Source organism: Drosophila suzukii, chromosome 2L (assembly GCF_043229965.1).
Source record: "Drosophila suzukii chromosome 2L, CBGP_Dsuzu_IsoJpt1.0, whole genome shotgun sequence".
Lineage (NCBI taxonomy): Eukaryota > Metazoa > Arthropoda > Insecta > Diptera > Drosophilidae > Drosophila > Drosophila suzukii.
Window position 1 is genome coordinate 21,086,205 of NC_092080.1, and position 18,995 is coordinate 21,105,199.

Sequence of the window (18,995 nt, forward strand, 5' to 3'; positions counted from 1 at the left end):
TTACGTGATTGAACTTTAACTTTAACCCAATTGACTACGACAGCTGCTCTCGTACATTTAAGAAACATTTCGATTGGATTGGTCCTAATGGTTTCGTATTAATTTCTGCCAGGAATTAGTTATACGAGTATGTGTTGATTAATATATACATACTTGTATAATTAAATTAATTATTGTTATTTTACCCAGTTCCTTGCATGATAATTTAAAAGATAGATTAAAATAGTTCCAGCTATACCAAAATATATCATTGAATTTATAATCTCATAGACAATATTACAGAAATAGCTATGCAGATTTCCCACATAATTTACTTGCTTATGCTAATAGCATGCCAATCCAGAACAGACCTACCAACTTTTATCTGATGTGTCATATAAATTTACTGATGATTCAGGGACAGGCATTCGAGTGGATAATTACATGTAATAATTGTTAGGAACACGCACCGATATACATATGTATAGTTGAGGAAAAGGATGGATGGGATTGGAGTCCCCCCAGGAAGATAACCCGCACCCTGTGACAAAGCACATAAATAATAATTAAATGCGTGACTAATTACTTGTGTAATATTGCTATTATTAGGGACGAGACAAAGCCGCTGAATATGTAGAGGGCTGACAAAAGAAGGCATACCCATTAGACGATAGACGATAGAAGCTAGACATTAGACACTCCCACACTTGCAGACAGTCGGGCGTAATGAGCTGGCAATATGTCGTGTTATCGCCAGAAAAGGAGTTGAAATTCCACTCCTGGAGGCGCCGAATCTGTTGTCTTGACGATGATTAAGTTGACATCGACTGTCGACTCTGCTTTGGTGCACTGAAATGGGCGAAATCGCACATGGGAGCCCAAGCAACTTGTGTCGTGTCTACCTCGAGGCCTCTAATGAGCCCTGATTTATTTTATTTCCTTTCCACGTCATCAGGACTCCAAGACAAGGACTCAAGGCGTCGGTGGAAGCTTATTGAGTTTGTTGCCTTCAATTCTGTGTGCCATCGACTTGAGTGACTGCAGCAATTCAGCTTATACTTCAGCGACTAATAAAGACATAATTACTTGATTAGGGGAATTTAAATACAGTCGAAATGGGACTTGTGAGACTTCTGAATTGCTTGTGACATACTTCAAATGGAACGTACAAGCTTTCAATAATAAAACTTTTAAAAGAATATATATCTTTGAGTCCCAAATCAATAAACAAATATTTCATTTGAGCTATCTGGCAGCCTTCGATTCTTCAATCTTATAACTCTTCTCTCTAAAGCTTCTACCTCTTTTCGAATTTTTCTGAGTGCCTACCCAAAAACCTTTATAAACAAACCGAAAATTTTATAGAGAACTGAAGTTTTATGAGTCCGACCTTCTACTGTTTCATTTTTTCTCGGTGGCGTTCGCAATATTCATTCCTGTTTATTTGTCTAAGCGCCATTCGATGCTATCGTTTTATTTCTGAATCTGTTTACACTTGCTGGCTTGCATTTCACGTGGCGCTATATCTGCTTTATTTGCTTTTTTACAGCAGCAGCTTGAGCACAAAGCTCGTTTATGGTAGCTTTACCAACTTTTGTTTGGCGTTCTTTGGGTCGCCCATTGCGAGAAATCAAAATTTTACCGGGTAAACATATTTCTTGTGTGGGCCCGATATCGTTCTGATTTATAGCTACCAAGCGCAGAGCTTGTATGTGTTTAAATTCACGGGGAGCTGATAAATTCATTTTAGAAATGCTAAGAATAATCATTTTTGTGAAACATCGAAGTTAAAGTAGACTGAAGACATTTTTCTTTCCTTAAATATATGCGAAAAATATTTAAGTTGTATCTATTGTATATATATTAGTCGAAACAGAAGTTTTAATGACCTCTCTTCAGAGGTTGTAAGGTTTTCCGCGCAGAGCTTTTGTTTGTTTAAATTCACGGGGAGCTGATAAATTAATTTTAGAAATGCTTAGAATAATCATTTTTATGCAACATCGAAGTTGAAGTAGACTGAAGACGTTTTCCTTTCTTTGAATATAACCGAAAAAAAGTTTATACTTGATATTTTGCATATATATTAGTTGAAACAGAATTTTTAATGACCTCTAGTCAGGTTGTAAGGTTTTCCGCGCAGATCTTGTATTGGTTTAAATTCACAGGGTGCTGATAAATTAATTTTAGAAATGCTCAGAATAATCATTTTTATGGAACATCGAAGTTAAAGTAGAATGAAGACTTTCATTTTCTCAAATATAACCGAAAAATGTTTAAATTGTATATTTTGTTATATATAAGTCGAAACAGAATTTGTAATGTCTTCTAGTCATTTTTAGTCAACAGAATTTTATTCCGAGAACTTGATTTCTACGAAAGCTGAGTTTTTATGAATACTTATTTGTTCTTTTATTCTAGTTAACTAATTGAAATTTAAAGACTTCATTTGCGTTACACTTGCCAGCTGAGTGGGCATTTTTGTTTTGATTATGTGTCAAAACGCTACACTTCTAGCGGGGATCGTAGAGGAAGTTAGGGGGACTGGGCTACATCGATGAGTGGTAACGAAAATAAACAATCCGCAGGCCCAGATAGGAAGCCTTGGCAAAGGGGCTGGGATGTGGGTGGGGTTGGGGTTGGTGTTTGGGGCTTGGGGCTCGGAACAAATCGACTCACACCATGCATAATGTAAACAAATTGCAGGCTAATAAATGGTGACGAGCCCGAAGCCCCGACAGCCAAGACAGTTTGCCCCAGACCTCCAACGAATCCGTTTGCCAAGCTGGAATCAGCGCCATGGATAGCTTCAAATATGCGGTCGAGTTTGCCCACGATGAGAATCTGCTGAGAAGTCAGGCGAATGTGGTAAGCCCAGAACCGTTTAATGATATGTGAAGTTGGCTCATAAACTTTCCCCAGTCCCACCTGTCGGAATTTCTGGCCTCGCTTACCCTAAAGTCATCCGAAGAACTCAATAAAGACGTCCAAATATTTCGCCAGAAACTTCTGCAGCTCAAACGAGAAGCCGATCTACTAGACACGAACGTCGGTTCACCCGATTATTACACCAAAAAGGAGGAATTAATCTTCAAGGTCGTGTGCGAAATCAAGGGTATTGACCATGACGAGTGGCTTAGGGACGAAAGGGGATTTGGGCCAGCTGCCTCACTTGACGAAATTCTAGAGGACGAATTTGTCTGCGATGACGTTTGACAAATCGACCCTTGTTGTTAAGCCCACAGATCGAAGCTTTTGTTAGTTTTAATAAAAATTTATATTTTGGCATCAGTTTCTTGTCTTTAACTGAAATTCGCAGATTTAGAGCTACCTAAATGAACAAAAGAAACGCCAATCCCCAAATTAAATCAGCTCATCACCTGCTTACCTTTTGTGGCAGCTTTTCTTAAAGCTCTTCTGCTTTCCTTGAGCCAGATCAGCCCCAGGTGCTCCACAAATTGTCCTGGTTTAGTCAACAATTAATGTTTATCTGGCAAAACATTTTAATTTAGGCTATTGCTCCAATCGCCGCACATTCGCCTCGTTAGCCAACCCAAAGCCAAATAAGTGGAGCCCAAAAACACGGCAAGGTTGCATGCGGGTTTTGCTGGTTCTATACCTTGTCCTGATATTAATTTAAACTAATGCCACAAGACAAAACACAAACAAACACCCGCCCAAAGAAAAGGAAATAACCGAAGCATTCAAATCCGAGACATGTAATTTGCTGGGAAAATGGGAGTGGGTTCTGATGGTCGGGAGGTCTGGAGGTCGGATGGTCGGATTGTCGGATGGTCGGGATGTGTGTCCTGACGACAAAGTGACTTAACATGTCAGCCCGCCCGGCTGATTATTCCGTTGACAGTGAGAATATGCCGGAGCAGAAAGATTATTTGCTAACATCGCTGGGCGGGGCTCATCAATGCTTTTGCCAAGTCAATTTAGAAGTACATCGAAAGAAATTAATTTTTATATTTTTTAAAAGACTTTCAGATGATAATAGATTTGGAATGTGACAAATGGTCATAAAGGCATTCTTCCCATTTAAACATTAAAATGTACAGTATAAATAACTTAACATACATTAAATATTAGATTAGATTTTTTACAAAAAGATATAAGAATGTATCAGATTTTTTGTAACAAATTTAACTTCATTTTTTCTTCTATCTATGCAAATAATATTTATTATATCAATAATGTAACAACAAAAAAATGGTATTTTTACGGAGCATTTTTGTGGTAATAATTAATTGCTGTGTAACCAAAACATTTTCCCCAGTGTATAAGGTCATGCGGGCTTAGCAAGCTTCGGTAACTTGGCAGTTAAACATGATAAGGTGAAAAGTGAGTTTTTTTTTGTTCATTGAAATTTCTGTGAACTGACAGACAGACGGAAGCGGCCTTAAGATGTCTAGGAAATTAGCCACTAAATTAGATTCCCTACTTCATTACCATTTAGTTAAACTTGTGTGCTTTACGCATTTCAATGAACTTGTGGCCGAAGGAATTTCCTCTTATTTAATTAAGCCACCTCTCCAACTGCACAGACAGGCTGTCCTATTTCTATTTCAATTCGTGTAGCCCATAAATTGCGATCGAATTTTAAGCAAATAAATGTAGAGCGGTATCTTAAGCGTTGGGGTTCTGTGAAGCTCGAAATTAATTTTCCCTTCGAGGTTCGAACCCTCGTGTTGGCAACCGCACTCGTCGGCTGTCTGCTGCGGATAAGCCGTGTAATTAAGCAAATTCGCCGTCATTTGGTTAGCGGTTTTAGGTGCGTGCGTGGCACTCGAGGCCCCAGCGTATTAATAACGTCAAAGTGTTGCGCATGGAAATTTATTAAGATGCCGACACCGTCAACGGCAGCCACTTCTCAACGACCTCGTCGTCGTCCTCGTCCTCGTCCTCATCCTCATCCTCGTCCTCATCCTCTTCAGCCCCTCCGTCAGCTGTCGCCTTCTAGTGGGGATCCAGCTCGGCTTCAACCCGTTCCCCCAGAACTCAAGGGCCGCCAGTTTTGGAGGCCACTGCGCCTGACGGCTTCGCGTCCATAATTTGGGTAATTTATTAACAACACGCAGTATGCGAAATATTTAAAGTTCTGTATTTAGGAATGTTTCAGGCAAATGGAAGCCAATGAGGAAAGGAGGAACATTTTGTTTACGTTTTAAGAATTGTATTTACGATTTAAGATACAAGCAGGGACTGAATATAACAGTTTTTTTGTCCTTTAAATGTTATTATGGAGCAAAACTTTTCGACTATTTTTTAACAATTCTGAAATGCTTGTTTTGATGCACTCCATTGATTCGTGCAATCAAACTTTATCGGGGTACTTATAAGAAATAGTAAAGAAATAACAGCATTTCAAAGACTTGTATATATCTCTCTTAAATTACAGCTATTTTGGGACATATTTTTGATGATCGACAATAAGAGTTATTATAAATTGTCCTGACTGATCTATTTACAGGTCTTTTAAAATATCGAAAATGCGATGTCTTTCCAAGCTTAGTCATCCTCTTCTGAAGAAACCGCGCTTATCAATATACTTCCGTTGGGCTAACAAAAATTAAGAATAAGCAAAAAAACACAGCATCGAATTCTTCAGTGAAGTTTTAATAGCAGGTCTTTTAAAGCGTGTTTTTTTGTTAATTATAATACAACAGATATTTCTAAGTCGTTTTATTATAATTGTGAAATCCTGCCTAACTTTAAATTGCTCTTAAAGTTATCCTAGTGGAAGCGAAACCATTATTTGTGTATTTCGTGAGCAAAACAAACCAATACACATAACTCTCCATTAAAAAGCAAAGACAAGCGACAAAAAAGGTTTTCCCTGTATGTGCTCTGTGAAAATCTGGACGCGTCGCAGTTGCACGACTGTAAAATATTTAATGGCTCACTTTTGGGTGCAATAGAGAATACGATCTGAAACTCTGCTGCCGACTAGTGGCCTTCGGCCTCAACTGTTGGCCAAACGGCTCTAAAACTTTTACGCCAATAAGTCACCAGGCGAACATAAGGGGTGAGTTGGCAGCAAAGAGCTCAAAAGACGGAATGATGCCAGCCATAAAACTGTCCAAAAGTCGCAGCAGAGGTTTTTTTGAAGAATGGCAGGACGTGTGTGTCCTGGTGTACTTAAATAAAAACATTTCATGGGGAAGGCCGCGTGAACAAAGCCCCTAAATCATACATTTAAAATTAGCCCCAAGGCGCGCTGTGGAAAAAAATAATAATTATTTAATTATTTTATTACTTTAAGCCGCATTACAAATGAATAGAAAGCACGCGCCAACAATTAACAATATAAACAAAACAAAAAACGACAATTGCACCAGGCCGGCTACATAAAAAACACAAAAGGCGAGTCAACATCCGTTTACTTACTGTACTTAAGTGGGGAAACAACCAGCTAAAAGGGCATCTGGCAGTGACAGGAGGAAAAGAGGGCCAATTTGATGGAGTGAAGATTTGTTGGGCTGTTTAAAAGTCTTTGGGATTTTACTTTATGAATTTAAATTAAAAAAAATATATATAAAATAGAATGGTAACAAAGTTTCTATGTGTTAAAGCCTTGTCTTTAAACTTGTACTAGTTTATTCCTGTTTCACAAATCTATATTTTATAATATGTTAAAGGAAAAACAGCAGGATTTGCAAAGCATAAATTAATGTTGGTGTACAAAGAACATATGTTATTTAATAAATAATAAAAAATCTGTCTCTAAAAAAGGTAGATATACAATTTAAATGAACACCATCACCAAAATCTAATTGATTTATTTGGAATGATTAACATTTGGAAGCAATCCACCAATCTGAAGCTTATTTTCCCCACTCTGTGCAAAACCGCTGCAGATCTTAAGTGATTATTCGGATTTGGCAGTGTGCTCAGCCGGTCTGTTTGCAGAATGTCACAATCGAGCTACCAAAAGGCGTCGCCGCAATTACCCAGCCATGAACGCAAACATGAACACAAAGCCAGAGCCTGTGAGTGCTCGCATACTTTTTAGCCGCACTGTGCTGAGCTCGCCTATTATGTCGGGGAGGAGAAGTCATCGCATGGCTCTATTTCTATTTCAGCAGGAACTGGAGGACGACAAGGGGATCTGGTAATGGGAATACGAGCACTAAGCAACTGTGTGTGATCATAATTGTGGGGCCAACGACTGTGGCAGCGGAAATCACAAAACAAACAACAGAAGCTCTGTTCCAGGCGGCCCCTTCTTGCTCAGCACTCCATATCCCTTTCATGGCAATGCCTACTTAAAATGTCAGAGCTGAAAAGTCTGCCGGTCTGCAGTTGAAAGTGTAATTGTTGTGGGCTGAGGTGGCTTGGTTTGCTCAACTGCCAGCGTTGCATTCGCTTGAAATACATTTTTCATTGGGGGAAATGGAAATCGAAGGATTACAAGCTAAACAAATTTAAGATGAAGTGCCAAGAAATCTATACGGAGGCACAAAACTTTCTCTGCCAAATGCATTCCAATGGAGGGGTGACAGCTTAGGGAAAAGGAAAGGGTTAAGTAAAACAAAAGGACTGCGCAGGCATTTGAATTTATTTTTCATGGAAAACGACCCCATAGAAATGGCTTCAGAAATTCATACAATAAATGCTAAAAGTTTTCCCATGTCGCAGCCAGAGCGGAAACGGAAGTCGCCTGGACGTCATGTGTGCGGAAAGGTCGCCTGGTTTTTGCTCAAAGCTCATAAATATCTTTAAAATATGCGAATAAAACCACAGTTTTATTAAAAAAGAGTTTGAACACAGAGAATGCGTGCAACTTAAATTCATATATTCCAGTTCCCATCAACGCATATAGTTTTTACACATTTCTCTGACACTGTAAGCTCGTTGATTAAAAATATTTATACAATAGGGCCAGATCGACTTATTCAATGGCTCAGATCAATCAAGGAAAGGCATTTTTAAGGGCAACCCGATTTCATTACCGCATCGTCAGCAAAAGCCGGCCACATAACCCAAGAAAATATGGGTCAACCAGATTTATTCCGAATGTATCAATTATGAGCAGCGTTCAATCAAACGAGCCTCCGGCCAATCGACCGAAAGGCAGACAAATGGGGGCGAGAAGCTGACGGTTAAATTGGCCCCAGGAAACACCCACAAAGATGGTCAGAATATATAGTATATACGCAAATACACATACGTCGGCTTGGCATTATAAAAGCCATTAATATACAAACCCACGCGGACCCCGAAGTTGGAAATCAAATCAAAGTGTGAAGCCAAATCAACGCTTTTCCCCACAAAAGGCGAGTTTTGACCATATCGGGCCTCCTTAGTCAGACCACAAACAAATTTACTGAATGGTCGAACCATTTTATTGTTTGGCCACAATAAAACTCCAGGAAAAAGGGCGGAAAATCGTTCATTATTCATTATAAGCGTTCACCCACAGCAATAATTTTCCGCAGATACACATAGTCAAATACATAGGGACATGCGTATAAATATAATGTACGTAAAAAAGAAACTCAAGTCATTTATCTTGACGGGAATTTTTCCTTTGGGCTGTTCACTTGATAGTTAGAAAATGAGAAAGCCAAAACTGCTCGGCGGCGAACTTTCATCAATCTTTCAATAATGTTTGAGGGGTCCAAAGTGTTTTTTTGGGGGCGTTTAAGGAACGGAATGGAACGGAGTGGCAGGTAAGCACCTTTCAGTTCAGTGTCATGTAAATTTGTTTGCGCAGTTGCACGTAGCCAATAAAATACTCGAGAAATGTGTGGGGAGGCCTCCATTCGAACCACAAGTGGGGGTCAAGAGTCTGTCTTGAAAGACATTCAAAAGTAAATAAATCATGATGGTTTCCTTCATGGTCCTTGATCTGCTTCCTCTTGCCACGTCCCACCGAATTCCTTTCCTTTTTTAGCACTTTCCTTTGACGTCGACTTCCCCGCTGGTTTTTTCTGGTGTGTTATCCGTTCATTGGTGCTTGTAGCTGGCGATTTATTGATTAATTTCTCTGGAGAACCGTAGGGAACCTTGTCCTTTTCAGGATCTGATATATCGCGGGCACCCAGCTCCTCGGTCCAGTGAACTAATGAAGTTATTGCGCCCCTCCTTTCAAGCAATATGTTTTCATTATACACTCCTGTTTGTAGAGTTGGCCCTTGGTGCCCATTCTCCGCCCAAGGCAGTGAATATTATTTTAATTTATTTAATTGGCTAATGGACGACCAAATGCTAGGTTTCTCGAAACGCTTCATTAGCCTAAACGAAGCAGATGGCGGCATAAAAATGATATCGTTGTGTAATTCTTGGATTGCAAATTATGAAAATTATTGCTTTAATTTACGCATTCCATTATGGGGCTTTAAGGCATTACCCTCATTAAATCATAAAAAATAGAAGTGCTTTTTTACAGAGACCAACTTGTTGAAAATAATTCACAGATAATGCTTGTCTGCATGAGCATCCAAATATATCTTTTCTAATATTTTATTTCAGAGATATAAACTGATATAGATTAGTTAGGATACAACCTATAAACTATTATATATATATTATATTATGTAATATAGCTTTAATACAAAAGGAAATTTACATATCCCTCATTAGTTATTATGATAGTTAATACCGAATCACTTCCATCTTTTTCACTTTAATATCTCCAAGCGCTCTACAAATCTTTGTTTGCCTCTATAGATTATTAAGGATACTATATGTTGTATCCTATATATATTACAAGCTATTAAAAATAAATGTATTAATTTTATAGTAATTAAGACCGAATCATTTCCATCTTTTTCACTTTATAATCTCCAAGCGCTTTACAAATCCTTGTTTGTCTCCAGTTCCAGACTCGAGTCTTTATCTTGGCGGAATTTTTCACGGGTTTTCTTGGGTGCGTATCATGGATGTCACTCAACCATATTCGAATGGATTTCATTCCTGGCGATCGAGAAACTAGTCCACCAGACGGTTTATCAACGGAAATTAAATGTTCTATGTATTCCAGAAACATTTCAGACGAACGATTCATGGCGACTAAACGGCAGCAAATGTGGTCAAATGAATTGAAAAAGCGCATTTATACAAACAGTTGGTCGATACCGGGCAGTCGATTGCTTATTGTCGGATTATAAAATATTTGTTTATTTTGTTTTTCTATTTCCAGCTCAAAGCCTTTGCTGACTCATTTAATTTCCACAAAGAGCTTAGTTCCAGACTTGCTTTTTTTGTTTTTACCTGTCTGCCGATGAAAATTCTTTTGGTTTTTACTGATTAAAATGTATTTATAGTTATTGATTCTGTTTTAATTTTAATAATCTTTAAAGATTTAGGTATCAGCGATTGCAATGCGTTGAGTATGATTTTTAAAACCTCAGAAACAATACTATACATTTTAGACGCTGTCATTTAGAAAAGTGTCACTAATAAATTCGGAACTTTCCTTTGGCAGTCAAAATTGCTGTGAGGATGAGCGATACAGAGGCGTCTAGGCGTGCCTTCGGGCCGCATCTTCCGGTGGACCGGAAACGTGGCAGCCAAGTTACCCTGGCAAAGGGTCGTTGGGTGAAGACGTATGACCCACGTCTGGGCGTTAGCATGCGAGCCATTAAGCCGCGTTTCGGGCGCTACGTCACTGGAGGCTGCTCCATGGGTGTCCTAGAGGAGATCCTCCAGGAGGCAACCAGAAGGGCAGACCTGGGCCAGTTGCTCCTGTTAATAACACACGGAAACCGCTATGCAACGCGCAAGGTTCACTGCTTTGAGAAGAAGACCCAAGAACATCTCGGTGTGATCGGAGTTTCGGAGTCGGAGGTGGACTTGCTGAAGAAGTACGAGAACCTGCTCAAGTACGAGCTCATGTTCACCGAACAGTACTTCTCCGTCAAGAGGATGACCTGCGATAAGCAAACTATCGCAAGTCTTTTCGATCGCAAAAGTGGTGGCGACAGAAATGGAAGTAGTCAAATATTTCAAAGCACCTTGAACTTCTTCCACTCTCACATGGGTCCTACGAAATTCCGCAGTATTGGCATTCAAGCGCAGCTCAGTAAACCGCAGATAAGGGCTCTGAACTACCCCAAAATACCCGTTCGCCTGCGAAATATAGAACAAATTCGACGGTGGCAAACACTTTTGGCGCAGGAGAATCTGATAGAAAAGTCTTAGGTTCGTTATTTTTAAATTCCTAGTGTCGAGTGCGGCTGATTTTACCCTAAAACGTATAAATTAAAATTGATTTAATACAAGCAATATATATTTTATTAATTGCGCTTATTAAATATTTCGGTGCTTAAAGATATACAATAAATAGGTTCCTGGGGAAAACTATTTTTATCAGTATTTGTCGTTGCATGACAATGGTGAGACCCGTAATGTGCTAGGATCAAAGAGTATTAAACTTAAAATTTTACTTCGTTGAACAAAATGTAGAAGCAACCGTTTAAATTATATTACTCCTTTTTTTTCTGGGTGTAATCATTTAGCATCCAATGAAATACCTCTAGCTCTTTCACTATTTATCGCAAACTTTCCACTCTTGTCCTGCAGCGATTTTGTGGCAGTTCCTCTGAATTTCACAAATTCTGACAGCTTTCGCCCAAAAATTCCATGGCGATGCTTATGAAAATTGCAGGCGAACAGTGTTTAAAATTGCATCCACTAATCCAGCCTCGCGGACCAGGCCCTCGGTAAATTACTGTGTTTGAGCTGCAAACCAGTATGTTGCCGAATTCTCTGGGCCTTGTCAGGACCCAAATGGGCCCACAAGCGTAGGATATGTTCGTAGCAAACAGACCCCCAACATTTCAACGGTAATTTGCATTTAATTATGCTTGACGTAGTGGATATCTGAAATCGTCCAACCTGATTAGCCTGATTGGAAAATACACGACTTTTAAAACGTGGGCATTTTGCGAAATTGCATCTGACAATAAATTGTGAAATTGTAGACCTTGTGGCGGATATGCACCTTTTAAACTATACGGTTTCTCCGTTTGAAATCAAATTAAAGTTTCCCTTAGTCTAGACCATAATTACTCATTAAATTTTAATAAAAAACAAAGATTAACTCTCCAGAAAGTTAGCGATTATAAAAATTACAGAAGGGAAGCTAGAGAAAACCATTAAAAAAATGGCTGTAAAGTTTTGACAAGCTCGAAAAGTGCTAAGCAAATAGCTTCCTGTCAAATTTAAAGTGTTGAGAAAAGCAGTTTTAATTTCTATAGTTCCAGAATAAACACAAAAATGTTAATAGTGGTCTACCAACTTTCTCGTTTTAAATTTTTAAACTTTTAAAAGAAATTTACATCATTATTTCAAGCTCATTTGTAAGAACTTATTTAAGTTAAGTTAAGTTAAACACATCTCAAGCATATATATTACTATTTTGTTCTAAATTTTATCATACAATTTTCAGTAAGAGCGTGGTAAATCTTAATTTAAAGTCCTTTAGTAACAGTGTCAACTTACTCAACTGTAATAAAACTTGAAACAAAAGTAGTTATTTATTTGAAAAGTATCATGTGTAAACCAAGAGCACAAATAGTAATGTTGTCGAATGTGAAGACAGTGTTTTGAAGACACATTCACTGACAATACGGAAAATGATGAGCCAGTGTTGTCTGGCAGTCTCTCATTACTTTTCTTTGCTCGTCCAACTTGTTGCAGCTAATAAATAGTAAAACAAGCGAAAATAGAGGCTGTGGGCAAAGTTTCGATGCATTTCTCAGATCCCATGTAATCGAGACCTGAAGAGCATAAACTGGAAATTAAGCAAGGCACGTAACAAAACTTGAGACTCTGTAACGGCAGAGATGAGGAAGGCACGTAGCACTACATCTGTGGGTAGAACATATGGATATCTAAACTTGAGGATGTGGCTGGCGCCCAGTTAACCAGCTCCCTCCTCGAATTTCCCGCAGCTTTTCTCAGTTCCCGCTGACGCCAAAGGAAATCATTCTGGTGTGAAGTTCTCTCCTCCATTTTCCGTGGAGTGTCTGCCTGTGTGTGCTGTCATATAAGCCCGGTTTCCACTTTCCCTCGGTTGTTTGTTTTGCAAGGCAACTAATGAGGCGCATATTGCTTAAGTGTTGCTCAATTACATTGAGTGCTTAGACGCCTTTGACGTTTGCAACACTCAGTATGGGAAAACTAGGTATTCTAGGAAGAGGGGGGCGTTTCTCAGTAGTTTACCGACACTACTTACTTACAAAATAAAGCAAAATACAAAATGCTAAAAGTTTTTCTCTCTGCTTTGTGGGAAGGTAAGAAGAATTTCCACAGAAAGGAAGCAGTAGTAACATATCAAAAACGATTTGAGGAATATATAAGAAGTATATATATTCAAAGCAGGATATCTCTGCTAAAAAGCTACTTGTTGAAAAGTTTTCTAAAGATCCTTCTGCCCCTTGCACACTGTGTATGTGTTTTAGAAGGAACAGCACCTGTAGCTATTTAATAGTACAAATACCATTTCTTTAAAATTACTAAGAAAATTTGTTAAGCAATATTGAACTTAGTCCATAGTATTTTCTGCTTTAAACTGTTCTTCGACTCTTTTATGTCCAATTTTAAAACCATTTCCTCCATTTGTCAGACGTCAATCCACTTGCCAAAACATCCAATCTCAAAAACTAACACAGTAACCAAAAATAGCTTTTAATTGATTGCCTCAAAGAAAAGTTCCCGTGTTTTGGCACAAAACTGTTGAAGACGTCAGAAGGAACTCAAAAAATTGGCAACTTCCGACAGGCACGAAGTCGAATCGAAAAACTAACAAAAATGTGACTAAGAAGCGCAATCATACAACCCTTTCCTAAGCCATTTAGTTAGCTAAGATATCTTCCAAAGGAAAAATAAATTTAAATAAATTTAGTAGATATGTATAAAGTACTAATATGGTGAGCAATCAACGCTTTTTAAGCACTTAACTTGCAAATAGTTTCGATTTTCTATTGAATTTCTTTATAAAAATGTTGTCGTCGACTTGCAGTTTGAAAAGTTGACAGTGGCAACATACATAAAACTTTATCTTTTAAATTGCTTAGAAACTGCAAAATGATTGCACTTTTCGTTATTGGGAAAGTTAGAAAATCGATTGCCATCCGGTTTTAATATTACTTCAGCCCGTTTATTCATAAAAGCAAAGGCAAATATACCTTCTTTCAGTTATGGTAAATAAAAGGCAGTAAATATTTTAATTGGATAAACGAATGTGTAATCTCAAAATGGTAATTGTAAGTCAATTAAACTAATAAACAAATATTTTGTTATGTGAAATAAATTCAAGAAGCAAGCATACTAGTCATTTATACATTCAAGTAAGTGCTGAATGAATGTGTAGAGTCCTATCGATTGGTTATAGTCCTGTGTCTGCAAAGTTTGAAATGCTTTAAATGGAATTTATTTTTCCTAAAATCATCTGAAAAGTGAGCCAAGAATAATGTCAATAATTCGGTGGCGATAGCACACTGTCAAGTACATGGCAAACTTTCTGGTTGCGCTAATTGAAAAACGTCTGCCAACTTGACAGCGACAACTTTTCAAAAATACGCCAAATGAGACGAGAACAATCAGGTGAGTCAGACAGATGTAGATTGTACATAACCGATAGATGGAGACGGGCAATGGCTTGTCAAGGACAATTTATGGTGTTGATTTATACCAAAGGCGGGGGTATGGGAACCGTATGTATGCAAGTAGAGGGATGTCAACGGCACTGCGAGGCGCGTTCAATCACAATTCTAATTACCAAGCTCCCCGAGGTAATTAACTTTGCATGCATTACACAAATTACACAAACAGTGCGAGTGGCGCCGCACCGAAGCTTTATCAACTCAATTACGAACGAGGGGGTTCCCCTTCATTTCCCTGGGACTGGTTAGCAGTACCAGTTCAGTGCCAGTCCCTCCTGGCAAGTCTGTCGTGGCCTGAAAGTGTCACAGAGATGCTTTACACAGATAAACAACAAATAAGCATTGTTTGTAATTTAGCGAAATTGTTGTTGCTGCAGCTTTTCCTCTATGCCCCGCCTGGGGCTCTTCGCGATTCTCGCCCCACATGCCCCAACTTCCCAACTCCCCACCCTTCGGGCTCCAGGAGCTTACTTATCAGCCGGCAACCATCGGGAGTGTGGAGATGGGTCCGACAAAAGGTTACTGCTAGTTCCGAGAACTTCGGAAACAGTGGGCACTCGCAGCTACTACACTTTACTTTAATTAATTTCTTCGGCTTTATGGCCGTCCTGGGTCTGAACATTCTTGGAAATCATTATTTTCCCTCATTTACAACGTGGTACTTCTTTAAGAAATCATGCTTTCTTATTCCATTATTCCATTCCATTAGGAAAATATATCTTTTTCGACAAAAAAACATATGTATTGATTTTTGCTGAATGGAACCACAACAAGTATTGAATGCTTGACACAATTATTATGTACTTGGATTAAACTTATAATTTATTTGTTGTTAAACCACAGAATAATTACTGTTTAATTCCAACTCCACAATTCATACATTTACCAACTAAGCTTATAAACTACCCTGCGGTACCACATGTCACTAATAAGACAATGACATCAACTTTGTCTTTAATCTGACAATCTTCAATTACAATCGTCAGCAATCAACGACTCTCCCTCTCTATAATTTTATCTCTTCGAAAATAAATGATTTAAGTTCGATAACAAGTCGATAAAATGTTGATGACAAAACCAATTTTCGTCCATAACATGTCGATAAAAAGCTTACAAATTTGTCATGCATGACAGCCTGGGACATACCCATGTTAATTTCATCAATCCTTTGTATAAAAATTAATGCATTATTTCTCAACATCAAAGTTTTTTTGCTGTGTTACTTATTACTGGAACTGGAGGGTAGTTTACCATGCCATTTATCGAGGTCTTACTGTTAAACTGCATGTGTGGACTTATTTTCGTATCGTTAAGTGTCAGCTTGCCTGTTCTCATGTCTTTTGCACTCTGCCCTTCTAGTTTAAAGCCCAGCATCATTTGTTGCAATGCTAGTTCCACGTCGAAGTACTTTGTATAAAATGCTCTGATAGGGTAAATTGTATCTAAGTATTTGTTTTTGCGGGTATATCCGAGTTCGTTCAGCAGTGCGGCGTAATAACAACTTTCTCGACAGTTTTAACTACAAAGTTTTAGTTTTCCAAAAAATGTTAGAAGACCAATGTTATTTGTTGTCTGGAGAATTTGTTCCAATTAATATTCTAGCTTTATAAATAATATGAAATGAACTAATTTTGGTTCTTTTATTGGTCTGCCACTTTTATGGTTCTCTTTTGGCTTTAGAAAAAATCCGATATTAAAATGAAACTTCATAAATTGATGCCAACAAAAACCGACCTTTTAACTGCTGTATGCCACCGCCCTCAGTCGGTATGCATAACACTAAACTAATACCAGAGCCACCCGCAAACATAAACCAATCTTACCAAACACAAAAAAAACTCCAAACAACAACTAAACAAAAAGTTGCAACAAAAGTGAGAAAAACGGAAATAAATCTAACAGAACGGCTTTAGGAGCAGGCGACTAGGGGCCTTTCGCCCCAACCTCCGCCCAAAACCCCCGGAAATGTATGCCCCATGTATGTGTGCCTTGGTTTTTGATTTCATGTTTCTTTTTTGGCTTATTGTCACAAGCAATACAGACCTTTGCATTGTAGATTTGTATGTGGGAGCTATGTGTGCGGCGCCTGTTACATATGTCAACTTTTATGCCTCGTAAGGGTAATGTTTTCACAGTAGAAAAGATTTGTTACAGATTTCGCCACACCAATAAGAAATTGAAAGCCCAAACCATTTTATTCGTACTTTGAAACCGGTGGAACAATGTCCTTCCCCGCCTTCTGGTCTCTAAAGTTGTGAATTGTTTTTGATTTTTCAGTTATTTTAAATTTTTCAAGGCAGCAAGTACGTCTTAAAGATTATTATTAAAAGTTATCAATATTATTTATAAAACATCAAAATTATTTTGTCGCCAAACTCACAAGTATATCAGTGTACCCATTACGATAAAAAATAGCAATACTCACAACAAATAAGGCTTGTGGGTTTTTTGTTTTAGACATGCTTTTGGTGAACGGCATCCAAAGCTAATATTTTTTCGAGGAGAAATTTATGTGGAACGATTATTTCGGTTGAACGAATACAACTCACTCCACCGACCTCAGAACAAAATCATTATTTACACATGTACCGAAATTGGTTTTTTAGCCCGCCACTCGAACAACAGTTCATCGTTATTCAGCAAATGTGTATACGAATGACTTTATGGTGACCTGATTAAAATCCTCATTAAAAAAACAATTTGTACTGAATACATATATTAACATAATTTCGTGAGGAAATATTTGCCTTACCATTTCTGCTGCGATTTAATAATTTAACTGTTTACATATTTAAATGGACTGAATACTTCCACGTAAAGCTTACAAAAATAAATAATATTGGTAATATTAAAAATCTAAATAAAATATAAACGTTTTACATTTCATTAAGATGGTTCTATAATGTTTGATAGAATTTCTCATCAAAAACATAAACAAAGTAATTGTTTACATATTTAAATGGACTAAAAACTTCCTTGAATAAATAAAAAATATTGGTATTATTAAAAATCCATATATCATATCCATAATATCATTCAAATGTTTTTTAATATTAGATAACATGTATCATTAAAGACATATACAAAATATTCATAGGCAAATACCTCGTACCCCTGATAAACATTACAATTTTCCGAATTCAGTTACGAACATGCAATTACAGGGGGATACCAGCATGAGCACATCTTTCTTATCTGCATCCTGACTGCAGGAGGAGCATTATTTCGGCATCTGCCACATGTGCAACTCTCATTTATTCCCGACCCAGGAACATGGCATCCGTTTGTTTTTGTGTGTCCATTCCTGCTCTACGTTAAGTCATTTAAATTAGATTGCATTTTGGCCAACGTGCTTGGCATATTCGATTATTCGTGAACTGTGGCTAGAAATTAGATGCCATGTGTATTCGGAGAACAGTTTGAAATCGCTGGAATTTATCGGAATTTTATGTCCTAATCGTATCAGCGTAAAGTTGGTGTAATCTTTGATTTTTTAATAATTTCTATAATAGATAAAACCAAAATGAAAAACATTTGCCAGTTGTAATGGGTCACAAAATAATGATGATATGGTATTTATATTCTCTATTACTTATATATATTTTATTAAAAAAAAGACCTTGTAAATACTTAATATCTATTGGCAAATAAATACTAAAAACATCTGGCCTGACCTAGAAATCTGGGACATACAACTGAAAAGGCAGGCCCATAAGCCACATTTCAACACAAAGGACATGCAGCCATGATTTTTATGAGCTTGTATTTATATGGTTTCCTTATATCCTCGCCGTAATAGCCAGGGGTTTGCAGGACAACACACAAACAACAAAGGGAAAATGTAGGGCCCAACCAAAGTGGAAAATAGGATAGGAAATAAAATTCCTTTCTTGTATGGATATGTATGTATGCTTGTTATTGGCTTTACCTTACAATGAATCCAATAGTGAGTGTTCGTCAAGAAGTAATTTCGCAGTTCTCTGCCTATTTAAAAAAAAATCGATTGAAATTACATAAAATCAATTCCACTTAAAATTAAAATGAATTAAAAGAAAAGTCATTAATTTAATAACCATGTATTAATATAATTGCAGGCATTACTTGGTCTTCCAATGAAAACTGGCTTTTTTAAAAAGGAAACAATGAGTTGCCATAATGAAGCTCCTTAAAATGATTCTCTGTAAGACCACTTAAAAACATATTGCATATAAACCCCTTTTATTTACGTTTTTATAGCTCTTTTTCAATGAGGCAACAATAGTCAGATGGGCCAGGCTTCCATCTTCTTCGCTGCTACAAAATAATCGTAACTTTTATTAATTGACACGACAACTGCTTGGGCAGAATTTTTGAATTTTAAATAATTCCTTTTGATGGTTTCCGGATTTCGCTTAAACTCGA

At 37.7% G+C, this 18,995-nt stretch overlaps 2 protein-coding genes across 2 annotated transcripts in view; one reads left to right on the top strand and one right to left on the bottom strand.

Annotated features, from left to right (window-relative positions):
* The window catches only part of dpr2 (defective proboscis extension response 2), a 45,577-nt gene that overhangs the window by 21,245 nt on the left and 5,337 nt on the right, over positions 1–18,995 (bottom strand). The gene's annotated exons all lie outside the window — the stretch shown is intronic.
* On the top strand, positions 2,683–3,269 carry LOC108021681 (uncharacterized). Its single transcript, XM_017090498.4, has 2 exons — positions 2,683–2,844; positions 2,899–3,269. The coding sequence occupies exons 1-2, from the start codon at positions 2,776–2,778 to the stop codon at positions 3,190–3,192; spliced, it is 363 nt and encodes a 120-aa protein (XP_016945987.3). The 5' UTR covers positions 2,683–2,775; the 3' UTR covers positions 3,193–3,269.